Here is a 15,557-nt window from a genome sequence, read left to right as displayed (position 1 = left end):
ACAGCAGTAATCAGAAACAGCATGTGCATGCAAATTAGAAAACCAGATCAAGTCAGTTTCTTTGAAGTAAATGTCCTTTTAATAATCATACAACCATGTGCATTCATAACTATAGTTAGTACCTGCACCTTTCTCATCGTCCAATGTAGTTTATGGAACGTTTTTTTTCTACATATAACACATATCTGAAGCTGTCCTTCTACTGCATGAGTGTAAATGTTTGATTTTATGGGTAAATTATTCTTTTGATCTATTTTATCTCCCTCCTTTAATTCTGTTATTACTGTCTCGGTTTTATTGGCTGGCCCGATGACAGTCTGGAAGCTGGAGTGACAAGCCATGACTGCTGACTTATTTCACCAGAAAAAAGGATGCAATGTGAGCTTGTGCTCAGCCAGTTTTTGCTGGATACAAAGAAACCACTACCAACACGTACCATAGGCTGTCCACCTACTCATCATGTAGTTGTAGCCTAAAATGGAAGAACTGGTAACAGCAGTATAAATGCTAAAATCGAACTTTAAAGCTGATTATCGTCATTGGATATGTTCACAGCTGCAACCTTTTCCATGGTCCAATCAGAAGAACTGTACATGTCTGCCATGAGTCAGCCTTTGACAAACTTTTGTTTTCAAAGAGGAAATGCAGAGACAGACAGAATGCATTAAAGAAGAATAGGTTTGCAGGGCATGCTCCCGATAAAATGTCTACAGTCAGGACCTCTATGAAAGCACTGGTACGACTTTAGTACTTTAACAGATTTTGATACCCTTCCTATTCCCACTTTGATGACGCTCAAGGTTTCCTTTCGGGGATCAAGCTCTACTCTGGATGCCAGCATGTAGCCACATCCCCCAAACTCCTGGGGAGACATGCTTCATTGTGTCTCTGGTCTCATGATGGTCTTCATGCAGTTTGTTAAATGTCAGACATCAGACATCACCTATATCATCTATAGGTTTATGATGAAACTCTGTTGCCATCAGTTATTCATAATGTATGCAATACTGTGGATCCCTACCTGCAGCGCCGACAGGAGCACCTCTAAGCCGCTGGACGAGCTCGGGGGGGCTGTCGTCATGCTTGGTCCACTTCGCTCTGTGACAGTCAGCCAGTCATTTAGACAGACAGAACAGACAGACAGACAGACAGAGAGGTGAACTAACTGTCGACAGACAGACAGACAGACAGAGAGGTGAACTAACTGTCGACAGACAGACAGACAGACAGACAGACAGACAGACAGACAGACAGACAGACAGACAGACAGAGACGTAAACTAACTGAAGACAGACAGACAGACGAATGGACACTGACACAAACAGAGATCGTCAATCAGGGGGAGGCTGACAGAGGAAATCCAAACCACCCTGAATACTGGATACACATGCATGCAGCAGTGCCACACACACACCCACACATAGACGTGAAAACTTAGAGCATCTGTCTCTCTCGTCTTCTCTCTCACACCAACAGACTCACATGAAGCCCTGCTGCTGCTGCTGCTGCTGCTGCTGCTGCTCTGAGGACAGGGAGCCAAGCAACACAGAGACCCCCTGGCTCAGCTTGACTGGGAATACCCACCACCACCACAGAGGGTCTGTGTGTGTGTGTGTGTGTGTGTGTGTGTGTCACTGCTTCATGCATGTGTATTCAGTATGTATGTGTGTGTTCGTAGGTGTATTACTACACGTAATAGTAGAGGTATAACAGAAAACTCAGTTTCCTTTGGTAAAATACACACCATCACTTTGCCCGGGGTGCTGTTCATCTTGTATCGCACGATTAGAAAACGTGAAAATACACAAAAGTGGTTAAATGTGTGGCTTGTTGTGGTTGAGTGCGTGCATGTGCCAGTGCATGTGTAACCCTATCCCTGCAGGATAAAGCGCTCCAGAAAACATTTGTGCGGTGGTGTTGAGAAGGCTGCCACTATAAAAAGGCCTGACAAGGCCAGCTGGGCAGCTGCAGGACTCTGACTATATTTAACCAATCAGGGTTGTGACAGCTGACACTAAAGAATCGGTGAAAACAGCCCATTTTAGTGGCGATCGCCAAACAGGTTGACCAGTTCCAGGGCTTTGGTGTTGTTTGTGCTTAATAATCATTGGGACACTTTCTCTTGTCATCTTGGTAACTTTTAAAAGAAGAAATACCACACTCTCTTTCTTTTATATGATAGCATCACAGCTTTGCTCAGCTCATCACAGGCTGCTATGGGCTTACTACGGTCTATTGTGTGTGTGTGTGTGTGTGTGTGTGTGTGTGTGTGTGTGTGTGTGTGTGTGTGTCTTCTTACAAAGGACATTAACAGTTGACAAATACATTACGAAAAAAGTATTTAGAAAAGACATAAGAGAAAGACGGGCCACATCTGAGTGTGGGGTCATGTACCCAGGTGGCCACTGACTGTACCCCACCCCCCCTTCCCCCACCCCAATTCAAATGAGCGTCAGACATCACGGCCCTCTTAGAACCTGAGCTGCTTTTAGTCTTTCTCCACGTGGGACTGTGTCAGAGTGTGATGGCTGCTCGCCTCTGCGTTCACTGTGCGTGCTGGGTGTGTAAATGGGTGACAAGAGGGTGCTCACTACTTGGCGTTAACTTGGCTAACTATGCAGACATGTTAACTACGAACTGCATTCCCTTACTACCAGATGTTGGGTATGGCAGGGTTAGTTAGTCCATGTGTCATAATATCTGCTGCTGACCGTTACTCCATTTATGTACTCCATTAAATGAATGTGTTGCTTACACATATTCCCATGGCATGTCTAAAGGACTGGGCAACAAATAAAAAATGAATATAGAAATATACGTCAAAGCAGTAAATTGTCTTACTGCCATATTTTAGAAGGACAACAAGTACAAGACCTCTGTGCTTCAGTCAGTGTCTGCTACACAAACACAACGAAATTGCTTCCACAGCAGCCAACGGGAAGTGAAAAGAAGAAGACAGAAGGGGGCCTCCTACACAGAAGTCCAGTCCTGCAGGAGCAGGCCCTCTGCAGTAAACACGAGGCAAAGAAACACAGGGCAATGCACACAGTCTGTGGGACTGTATCGCTCTGGCAACAATCAGTGAGAGGAGTCCTTCCCCCTGACCAGAATGTACCTCTCACATATCAAAGATGGTCAGAGAATGCCAAAGGGCTTGCCACGCTCAGAACACGCCAGCCCACTTCAGAGACTCCCCACAATCGCACAGTGAGCCCCACAGAATCTTCTACGAATGGTGCTGCCATTTTCCAAAGAAACCGAAGGGGCTCAGAGGTAGAGTGAGTCATCCGGTGGGTTTGAACCCCGGCTTCTCCAAGTCCGAATGTCAAAGTGTCCTTGGGCAAGACACTGAACCCCAACTTGCTCCTGAAGCAGCTTCAGTGTGTGAATGTGTGTGAAAGAAGAGTCTCCTCCAAATCAGATTCCACCTGGGTGAATGACGTGTGAAAGAGGATGTGATGCAAAAGCACTTTGAGTGGTTGAAATGACTAGAAAGGTGCTGTACAAGTACAGAGCATTTACCATGTACCATTCAGTAGGTGGCAGTAGTGTTGCTATCTCAACCAGGTTTCCTTCTTTACAGCAATGTGTGCACATTAGCAGATGATGATTTGTCGCCGTCGTTCCATTCGTCCGGCACACTGGGATGTCTCACTGTGTTCACTGTCTGATGTGTGTGAGCTTCCGCCAGTCCCTCTCATTAGAGCTGATGACAGGGACAGGGGGGGGGGTCTCTGTCACATTACAGGGTGTTCTTGTGTTCATGTTTGTGTGTGTGTGTGTGTGTGTGTGTGAGTGTGTTTAAAACAGGTTTGCCCCCCCACCCCAAATGTTCTATACTCGGTCGGTGGCATCAAGTTCATCTGAACTCCTCACCCTCTTCCTCACCTCCTCTTGTCCCCTCACACCTCTGACGGAGGGAGAGCTGGAAAGAGCTCCCTCCCTCTGCCACTGGAATTACACAGCAGAAGCTTTTTTCAGGTATGGTCCCTGGAAAATCAGCCTTGTATCAGTTTCAGAAGAAAAGATGTGTGTGTGTGTGTGTGTGTGTGTGTGTGTGTGCTTGTCACATGAGCACAGCCAAACTTTTATGACCAGCAACACAATCCACATCTAACAGGCTATGACGGCCTGGTGTGCACTGCTCTTCCTCTTCCTCTTCATCTTCTTCTCTCCCACTGCTCAGGCTGGTTACTGGTGACGTCTGGTCCTGCTCCAGTTTAGCTGCAGGACCAGACGTGCTCAGTTCACAAAAGGTGTGACAGGTCAGAATCATTAAGGTGAGGACGTGATGAGGCCTGAGGAAGATGATGCACTTCATCACAGCTGAAAAGCTCATTTCTGACTTTGAAACTTTTTTATATTTATATTTAACCTTGTCTGTAAATGACTAGATCCTGCAAATGCAGGATTAGACATTAGGAGGAGAAAGTGGCCGTTTTCCACAAAGCTTCTAAATACAGCATCGTATGGTGTGACAGTGGTGCAGCAGTAGGAGGTAGTGAGTCCGAGCGTCTGTTACAGTCAGCTGGTGTGTTTTCAGGAGGTTTTAGTGGCTTTTCACCAGAATTTCAGTAATGAGAAGCAACATGTGACACATAGTAATTATAGTCAGGCAGTGATTTCTCACACATTTCTCTCTGTCTCTCTCTCTCTCTCTCTCTCTCTCTTTGTATCTCTGTCTCAACCACCAGATGGCAACATAATGACTGGGTCACAGGTTTGGAGGCACTGTAACCCATTCTAGTATTTATTTATTCACCTTTTCTCACAACTGTGAGAAGTTTTAAAATTGTGTGTGCATGTGTGTGTGTGTGTGTGTGTGTGTGTGTGTGTGTGTGTGTGTGAGATAGACAGACTGGGTGGGTCAGGTTGAAGGACACACTGATTATACCCATCCTTAATCCTAACTTTCAGCCAGTGAGCTCATCGCCGGCTTTCCAGCCCACATGAACTTTACAACAAGTTGACTCTCCTCATAAGGTCACAAACACACACACACACACACACACACACAAACATACATAAGTAATCCGAAGTTGGCATCAAACGTACACACTTTTAGACACATGGAACCACTCATAGAAAATAAACCTTGTCATTCCCATCGGGGATAGAACGTTAATCCACAGCTGAAATCAAACACACACTTCTGTCCCAGACAGGATTCCCTGGCTTCAGACACACACATACACACACACACACACACACACACATATGCATTTCCATTTCCTCAGTAATGAGGGGAGACCCTATGTGTTGCTTCAGCTGTCTGTTGAAGCTATTTCACTGATTCCTACAGACAACAGGTTGTGACAGTGAAGCTGTCAGTCATCACAGTGGGATGAAAATAATTCACTGTCTAAATGTTTTAGTTCATCAGTTAGAACCTACAGCAGGGCATCTGAGCCACACAAAAGACATATCAAGAATAAAGTTGCATGACAAACAAAGGTATAATACAAGATATAAAATATTAAATGTTAGCATGATATAATGCTGTAGTGGCCAGGTGAGTAATAGTAAAAAGCATAAACTGTATGTGTGTGGACATGTAATAAATGTACATCCACATAATTAGAACAGGCTAAATACAGGTAAGCATGTAAAAAACCATATCCACTCATGCATAAGCTGAAAAACATTGAGAAAAAAAGGAAGGTGGTTTTTTCCAGGAAACTGATGGCAGAATTCAGTCATCGTCATGGCCTCCACCTCCAGCTCAAGTTAACTGGCAGCTCTCCCTTCCCCCTCCTTCTCCCTCCTCTCCCTTTCCCTCCTGTGGGCGTGATTGTGGTGTGTGTGTGTGTGTGTGTGAGTTGTTGCAAGTGCAGCACTGGATGATTACCTGAGCGAGCGAGCTCACCTGCGGTGGGGGGAGTGGTCAATCAATGTGCACTTCTGTCCTGCTCCACATAAACCCAGCTCAGACCACTAGACAACGCCGGACCGTAGAATACCTCCAGTCAGTCCACCCAGCTACACTCTCAGTTTATCTCGTTTCTACAGATACAATACAGCTCCTCACTCTGAGTGTACATGTTATATATCATTATTAGTAGTAGTGGTATTATTTGTATCATTATTATTATTGTCATTATTATTACTTTTGTGTCTTATTCTTCTGGAGCTGTGTGTAACAGAAAGCAATTTCCCCCTGGGGATTATTAAAGGAATTCTGATTCTGATTCTGATTCTAAGCCACGATCTGCCTGCAGTCCTCGACCCCTCTCCTACCCTCTGGTTGCCAGCTAAGTAGCCTCCCCGCTCAGGATGGTCCTGTGAGGGTTGGTTCTGTCAGTCCCTGTAGCCCCATTCCAGGGTTGTCCGCCCCAGCAGTTCCTTGCGTGTTGTTCTGGTTGATCTTGGTCATTTCCCGCCCACCTATAGTCTGAGTAAACTACTATTGGTTTCCGTTTTCCCGTGCTTCGGTGTAACTTGTGTTCTGAATTCAGTTTGGAAATAAATTCTTTATATGTCACGTGCCCGTGTACTGTGTGTTTGTCGTCTGCACCTGAGCCTCTGTCCTGCCCCGTGACAGTCATGGCATCACAGTGATTAAAGAGGGGTTTCCAAGCCCAAGTCATAATTAAATGGTCTGTATTTGTATTAGCACCCCCGACCACTCAGAGTGCTTTTACATCACATCCTCATTCACACATCATTCATTCAGGAGGAATCTAAGTTGGAGGAGACTCTTCTTTCACACACATTCACACACTGAAGCTGCTTCAGGAGCAAGTGGGGGCTCAGTGTCTTGCTCAAGGACACTTGCTGGACGACAAATTCTACCTCTGAGAGACAGCCTTGGAGGCTCCAATATATTCAGCTTGGTGCTTAATAATATGGAAGGGCCTGAAAACCAAACCAACATGGATGCCTCACCAGCAGGAGTGCCTCTTTTAAGACAATCCGACCCAAATTTAGTGGATATGCACAACGCACATTTCTTTAGACTACTGATATAACCATGAGCCGAGGCTGAGAGGGGAAATATATGTATTATACATTATAGATGGAGGGGCCAAAATACTAGAGGATAATAGAGTAAGTAAAGGAAGGCTTCAACACAGAAACATCTCTCTGCAGACAGTTCAACAGCAACACAACCTGCATCCTCCACAATGACCATCCAGCTGAATCTACAGCTCTGTGACATGGTTTGAACACAAACCAAGCGGTGTAACCTTCATGAAGCACGACTGCTATGTCAGACTGTATTCGTTTAGGCGGGTGGAGCTGATAAATGGGCAGCGGAGTGTATATCCATGTCTTTATCCTTGTCAAAGCTCTCGGACAGCTGCAGCTAATTCACAGAGCTGCTGAGTGAATCGTAACAAAGACTACGACACTGAACGCGTCACTCCACTTCTCAAATCTCTGCACTGGCTTTGGCTCAGTGGATTTTAATATACTGCCTCTTATTTATAAAGTGCTTAGTGGTTTGGGGGTATATTACATCTGTGATCTTCTTCTACAATATCAACCCACTGGACCTCTTAGGTCAGCAGAATTCAGTCCAAATATGAGTGAGGCTGCTTTTAGCTACTGAGCTGTACAGATCTGACGTCCAGAAAATGGGAGACCTCTTGGTTTCAGGTCTGTAAAACCTTGTACTGAACCATGTGAAAGGATGGCTGAGCTCGATAAAGAGATATTTGGAAGTCAACGTGGCTGATGTGCAGGTGGGCATCACTCACTCAGTACTGTCAGACTTTATTGGAAAATATTCCTTTAATCTAAGTCCTGTTATTCAGTATTGCTGTCATTTGGATCCCATTACATCAAAGAAGTCTCTGGCACCATGCTCTCAAAGCTGCTACCACACACACACATGCACACACGCACACACACACACACACACACACACACACACACACACACACACACACTCTATTTTGGCGCTGGTGCAAGGCCCGCTCAGGCACAAATGCTGGTGGATTGCCAGTTTCATTGGGACTAGAGCTTCTTTTTCTTCCCGTAGTTTATATAAACCTGCCTGATGTGGAGGTTCAGAAGTTGAGTCAAGTCAGCACTGTCATCAGTGCCAAAGCAGTGCTCCTCAACCTTGTGTGAGACTATATAGTCAAAAAAAAAATCTGTTTTGTCTGCCCCACACACAGAACCGACTTAGATATTCTAAGTTTGTTTTGCACACCAAAGATGCACGCCATCTTATCATTATCATAACCACAATAGCTCACTTTGTAAATTTCCACTATTCACCTGTGTACATTTTGTAAGATTTGCACTGTATTTTTTTAAAATGCACTATATTTTATTCTTGGACATTCTTTTATTTTGTATTTTTTTGTACATTTTGCATTATATTTTGTATATAGGTTTTTATTTTATTTTTTTGTTAACTTAATTTTTTTTTTTAATTTTCCTTTTTCTTTCACTGTAAATTTTTTCTGAATGGAGCTGTGTGTATATGTGAATTTCCCCTTTGGGGGATAAATAAAGGGCATCTTGAATCTTGAATCTTGAATATCACTCACATCCAGGCTGCTGTGCCCTCGCTGCTTCTGCTCAGTTTTACCCAGTATTTAACATCTACATACTCCTGAAACCAGCACTATGCAAAATAATTGATTGATTTTTAACACAATTAAACTGATCACAAGCGGGTCAACACATCTGTATCACAAAGTGAGTATCGCCATAAAGTGTAAATGCCTCAAGGGAAACCTTTGCGTGTCAAGGGAAACCTTTGCGTGTCTTGGTCAAACTTCCCAGTATTGACTGATGACGTCTTTAGTCAGATATGCAGAATAATTGATGCATGAATAGTTAATGCAGCATCTCTCATGTTTAAGTCATTACTGTACAGGACAATTGGGCAAAGCAGGGTGATCTAATGAATCAGAATGGAATGGACCTTTGGCTGATCAGGTAGATTTGGCCATTACATATTATCAGCATTAATCACTGGCCAAACAGGGGGTTCATATCAGAAGTGACCTTCAACGAGCCTCATTGGTCAAAGCCTTTTGTGTACTATTAATACAGAGAAAGACTCAGTGTCCTCTGGGGGACAAGCAGACAGTGAAGACAGCAAGGTGACTGTGTGTGTGGAGAAGGAATCAGATCAGCTGAGTTATGATGTCCACCTGTGTCTCACCAACACACACACACACACACACACACACACACACAGCACACACACACACACACACACACACACATACAGCACCGACACACACACACACACACACACACACACACACACAGCACACACACATACAGCACCGACACACACACACACACACACACACACACACAGCACACACACACACACACACACACACACACACACACACACATACAGCACCGACACACACACACACACACACACACACACACAGTACCGACACACACACACACATACACACACATACACACACAACACCGACACACACACACACAACACCGACACACACAACACCGACACACACACACACAACACCGACACACACACACACAAACACACAGACACATGGCACCAACACACACACACACACACACACACAGAGACACACAGCACCGACACACACACACACACACACACACACACACAGCACCGACACACACACACACATCATGATGCCTGCATGCCCTCAAACTCACTTTTTCACTCAGTGTCTCTTTCACACACACCTGTGTAACCTCTCCGTGACGTTGCCATAGTATCATGGTGTGTGAGGCATGCAAATGCATGATCAGTGGTGTCATGGTAGTAATGCTGAGGTTAGGGTCAAACCACTTTACATTCCAGTGCAGCCAAGGAATGCTTTAAGGGAAAATCACCACAACACACATTTCCCCTTTTACTACTCCTGTAATCATGAGCTGCTTGTTCAGTAGCTGTGAACATAAACAGCTCCTTCCCAAACATAGAAACAGGCCACCTTCCTCTGAGGAAGTTACTGCTGCACACTGTTCTTTAAACCTGCAATAACTGATTCGCTGACGCATCATCAGCTTTAAGTTTTTATAGTGAACTACAGTTGCTTATTTATACATCCAAACAGTTACAGCATGATCCTTCGTGTGGAGTGGTGTTTGTGTCACCTGAATGAATGGAAGTCTAATATTCTCTCTCTTTTAGCTCCGCTTTTGGTCTCCACACCACCTGAGAGAAATATCTGTCTCTTTAGCTGCCAAATGCTGCACTGTGCTTACCAGCTGCTCTATGATTGTGTCTGTCTGCTGACTGCTGCCCAGCAAATGCTGTACAGTGGGATTTTACAGCTTTGTCTCTGAAAAAGACTCAACCAAAATCATACAGACACAGTGTCACACTGTTTTCACTTTGTCATAACATAACATAACATACATAACATACATAACATGTTTTTACATGTTATGTAAAAACATTGATTATAGCTCCTTTTTCTTTTTTTAGTTTGGTTATTGAGTGAAGTAAGTGGTTGTGGAACAGACAACAACGTGAAAAACAAAATTGTTATTTATTTTCTTTCAGTTTTACATAGGTATAAGATACAAGTTTTTATACCAACAGATAGTCCAGGGCACACTACCCCCAGTGAAGGCAGAGACAAAAGGGGTTTAGGGCTGGAGCCATTGCAGAGCCAGACGAGGATATAAACCAGCTTTCAATCATTGGTCATCATGGGGAATGTAAGATGCCTGCCAAATATGCTAGTGGGACCACTGTGAACACAGTGTTATCACAGTGTTTCACCTGACTGCAAAGACATATTCAATTCAATTCAATTCAATTCAATTTTATTTGTATAGCCCAATATCACAACAGAGTGTCTCATAGTGCTCAAGGCGCAAATGTGACCATCATCAGCATACAGATAGTACCAGTAAGCAGAGAGTTGGAGAGCAGCGACAGCATACTGTCTACCTACTACGGCTATCTTTGTTGTTTTCATCGCACCTTCAGCTGCCATGGACGTAGCAAGTGATGCCACATGACCCATTATGGCTAGACCATAGACATGACACACTCATGAGACTCCTGGCATCTCAGGAGACTTCAGCTACATGTCTCTCTCAGCAACACCGCTGACCTGTTCTCAGTATGTAAACTGCTTTACAAGGGAATCCAAATCTTCGGGCAAACTATATGCAATGTATGTCCTACAGCTCCACCACCCTCCCCCTTCCAGGGAAGTTTGTCTCACACCCTCATACATTCCCAATGTTCAGCAACTTTATGTGACCAAGAGGACAGTCAGGAGGAGGTCACAGGTCATTAATGAGGTCTGGGATGTGCTCTGCAATCCCCATGGGGAGGATCTCAGCAGTATGATGGATGCCATCACTGACTTAACAGAGACAAACTTAAGTATGCAGCAGGAGCTGAAAAGAGAGCAATGACGCCTATAAGCATAAGCTAGAATGCAAGCGCCAGCAGAACAATGCAAGTTGTGGTGTGGGATGGAACTGATCACAGATTTCAAGGGCCACAAAAAACACCCGGGGCTACTTGGACGACATCCTGCCAGGTTCTGATGCTGAAGCATCTCCCCACAAACTTGATGATAATCTACCAATTACCCCAGCCTCGCATGTCGTAAAGGACAAGGAGAGGCTTGATTTCTCCTGTCACTAACCTCAGCTGAGCAGATCTCTGGACCCTCTACCATCCCCCATCATTTGCCTGCTCCAGCATAGTCACTCATGTGGACAGGGCAGGAAGCATGTGAGGATTATGTTTTTTGACTTCTCAAGTGTCTTCAACAAAATCCAATGCTGAGTACGATCACAGCATGCAAGTAGATGCCTCCTTTATCTCATGCATAACTGACTGTCAGACAGACAGACCTCGGTCTGTGCAGCCGTGGAACTGCAGGTCTGACATGGGTATTAGCTGAACTCCTCTCACCTCTTTTCTTCACTCCATTCACCTCAGACTTTCAGTGCAGCTCAGTCATCTGCAGAAATTCTCAGATGACTCTGTAGTAGTTGGGCACTTGATGGCCAATTATGCTGAGTGGCGCAGAGGGAACTGCCGAGGAGATGGTCATAGACTTCAGGAGAATATTTAACATTCATTAACGTTCTGGGAGAGGAGGTGGCGGAAATGTAACACTGAGAGTGTATAAGATAAGACCTTTATTTGTCACATACACAGTTACACACAGTATAATGCACAGTGAAATGTTCTGAGTGCCTGTTCCAGACTGAACACTAATAGAAAGAAAAATAAAGTATAAAATAAACGCACAAAGGGAAACAATAAGAGTAGAAACACAAAGATATATATATATATATATATATATATATATATATATATATATATATATATATATATATATATATATATATATTAAGATAGAGATAAATAAATAAACCAGGAAAGGAGGTTTACAGGAAAGGACATAGCAAACTCTGCTTCCTGAGGAAACTCAGGTCCTATACTGTATGCAACAAGATGCTGCAGACCTTCTGTCAGTCTGTTGCTGCAAGTACAATCTTCTTTGCTGCAATGTGCTGGGGTAGGGGCATCAGAGCCGCCCACCAAAACCAACTGAACAGGCTGACCAGAAAGGCCAACTCTGTTCTGGGATCCAGCCACAGCTGTTGGAGGTGGTGCCGGAGAAGAGAATGCTGTTGAAAACACCTCCCCGTGTAACTAGTGTATTTACAATTAGTACAAAATTGTTTGCACTGTCTGCACTTCCTATCCCTGTTACCTGTCACAGGTTCAAATGCTGAGAACACAATAACATGATGTAATGTGAAGCATTTGTGTGTTACAATAAGAAAATGACATCGATAAAAACAACTTGAAGGTGTGCAGTATAGCTATCTGTTTGTTACGATGCGCATGCTAGGGCTGAAGTGTAGAAGAAGCTAAAACAGGATCCGCTCAACTTAATATGATACAGCAGTTAAGCACTGGCCCTAACCTTCCCCTCCAAATACCCCCACATACACTCACATACTGTGCTGTAAATGACATGTGTTGCATGAATTTGTACAGGCACCAACAGCATATACACACCCATGTGCTCAAAAGTGCGTAGGACAGTAAACACTCACAGTCAAATTCTCATAGATGTTTAGTTATGTTTGAAAATACTGAACTGAGCTAATAATGAACATGTAGATGTGAAGAGAATCATTTGGTGGAGAGCGTATTGCTCTCCATGAAACATGGGACTGATGTTAAATATACAGAAATAAGTAATAATCTGAAATACAAGAAAGAGCTGATGAAAGTTGAACAAGGAAACATTTCATTGCCCAAGTATTTAAAATGACAGGAGCAGTTGTTCGCATATCTAATAATGTTACTTAAATAATAACTTAACCCATCAATTGGGTTAAGTTGTTATTTAAGCACTGACTAGTAATTCAGGCATAAAGAGTTGTTAAATGTAACTTGTAATGTGCAAACTTCTCCCAAACTAACTTCTCAGGCTCCAACACTTTACAAGGCGCAATTGTGATCATTAGAAGCTACGTACAGTATGTGCAGAGCAAAAACATGCACTCAACGTATAAGTTAGCACTTCAAAAATCTCACACTGAGTTTAGGTGAGATATATTGAATGCAGATATAACTTTTGCCACGTGGCAGCTTTAAGGTATACCAATACTGAACTCAGTTTTGCCAGCCTTAGTCTGTCATCAAGCTCAAAGAATGTACTACTTTTACACTGATAAAATTACAAACTGACATGTATGATAGCTATCAGCCAAACTTAAACTATGTACTATGTACAAATGTATTTGTGAGCATGGTTTTGAAATAAACTGTAGTCCCGTAAAGCAATGTAAGCAACAGCTTCCATTCACATTTGCCCTAAATTTCTTTTAGCATAATCAGTTCCCTCATGTTCCATTAGGCTAGTGGATGCTACTTTGCTCCTCTCTGCTATGCCTCAGATCTGACATCCTATTACTCTGGAAAGCCAAGACACAGAATGCACCCTCACATTGAGGACATAACACAGCCACATAGCAAAGATAGCAGTACGGTTTGACTAGCCCGATGTCACTCAGAGACAGCCATGTAGCCTTTCTATGACAAAACAGGCTAACGATGCTTTAAATAACTGTTTGTGATTCTTTGCATTTTGTCATTACAGCGACAAAATGTCTGTTTCACTGAAGATGATGATTTTAATGATGAAGATGACATGATGACATGTCAGAATGAAAGGTTTGTAGCTCTGAACTTTAAGCGATTAAGAAGAGTAATATTATTTAAATGTTCTTTTTTTAATTGAAATAGAACCAAACTCTCAACAGCTCAAAATGTGTCTCTCCTAAACTGTAGGGTGACACCCTGCTCCTTCAACTGCACCTAGCTGAGGTGGTCGTGCTTGGCCTTGATGTGTAGAAGCACACACAGTGACTCTCTCTCTGTATTTGTGTGTGTGTATATACATATATATACATATACATATATATATATATATATATATAGCACCAGTCAAAAGTTTAGACACACCCTCTCATCATCTCAATTAATACTGAAGACATCAAAATTATGAAGGGACACATATGGAATTATGTAGTGAACAAAAAAGTGTAGAACAAACCAGAATATGTTTTACATGTTAGACTCTTCTAAGTAGCCACCTTGTACTTTGATGACAGCTTTGCACACTCTTGACATTCTCTCAGTCAGCGAACTACATAGTTCACAAGTTCAAATCTAAAGGAACACTTTACTCTACCTGGACGTGGCAGAAAGATGAAGCTATCAACAGCTGCCAGATTTCTGGTGTCCAAAATCCCTTGAGTGATTGCAAAAGACCTAGAGGAAGACTTGGTGGCAGCAGGCACTGAGGTTTCAGTTTCTACAGTAAGGTGCATACTAAACACTGAAGGCCTCCATGTCTGAACTCCAAGACGTACACCACTGCTAACCCACAAGCACAAGACAAGTTGGCTCCAGTATGCTCAAACCACATAAATAAGATGCAGAAGTTGTGGAAATCTCTTCTGTGGAGCGATGAAACAAAACTGGATCAGCGGTATGTTTGGAGGAGGAAGAATGAAGCATAAATGCTGAAAAGAACAGCCTGTCTACAGTGAAGAATGACGGTGGCTCAGTGATGCTCTGGGGCTGATTTGCTTCTTCTGGCTCTGGAAACCTGCAGCGTTTGGAGGTCAAGATGGATTCAATCAAGTATCAGGAAATCCAGGAGAAAACATCAGGCTATCTGTGAGTGAAGCTTGAGCCTCATTGGACCTTCAATCAGGACAATAATACCAAGCAAAGCTCAAAGTCCACCAAGTCTCAGAGCTTCAGAAAAAGTCCTGGAATATACTAGAGAGGCCGTCACAGTGAGCTGACTTGAATCCCACAGAAAATCTCTGGTGGGATTTGAAGAAGGTAGTTGCAGCACACAAACCCAAGAATATCAGAGAGCTGGAGGCTGTTGCCCATGAGGAATGGGCTCAGATTCTTCAGGAACGCTGCCAGAACCTGGTGTCTGGCTGTGCATCACGTTTGCAGCAGGTCAGAAAGGGGTTGAATAATGTAGAGACTACAGTAGTCATTAAAAGTGGCACGATGTGTTGAATTTAGAGAAGACGCCCCGTCATGTTTGAGCTATTTC

General features: G+C 43.5%; 1 protein-coding gene across 1 annotated transcript in view; it reads right to left on the bottom strand.

Moving 5' to 3' along the window:
* The window catches only part of LOC139201532 (cytosolic carboxypeptidase 4), a 123,015-nt gene that overhangs the window by 107,233 nt on the left and 225 nt on the right, over nt 1-15,557 (bottom strand). Inside the window, exon 2 of the mRNA XM_070830871.1 lies at nt 1,022-1,098. Coding sequence (XP_070686972.1) covers nt 1,022-1,098 — 77 coding nt within the window. The remainder of the gene's footprint in view (nt 1-1,021; nt 1,099-15,557) is intronic.

Source organism: Pempheris klunzingeri, chromosome 5 (genome assembly GCF_042242105.1).
Source record: "Pempheris klunzingeri isolate RE-2024b chromosome 5, fPemKlu1.hap1, whole genome shotgun sequence".
Lineage (NCBI taxonomy): Eukaryota > Metazoa > Chordata > Actinopteri > Acropomatiformes > Pempheridae > Pempheris > Pempheris klunzingeri.
The sequence above is the reverse complement of the archived record's forward strand: the minus strand, read 5'-3'. Positions and strand labels throughout refer to the sequence as shown.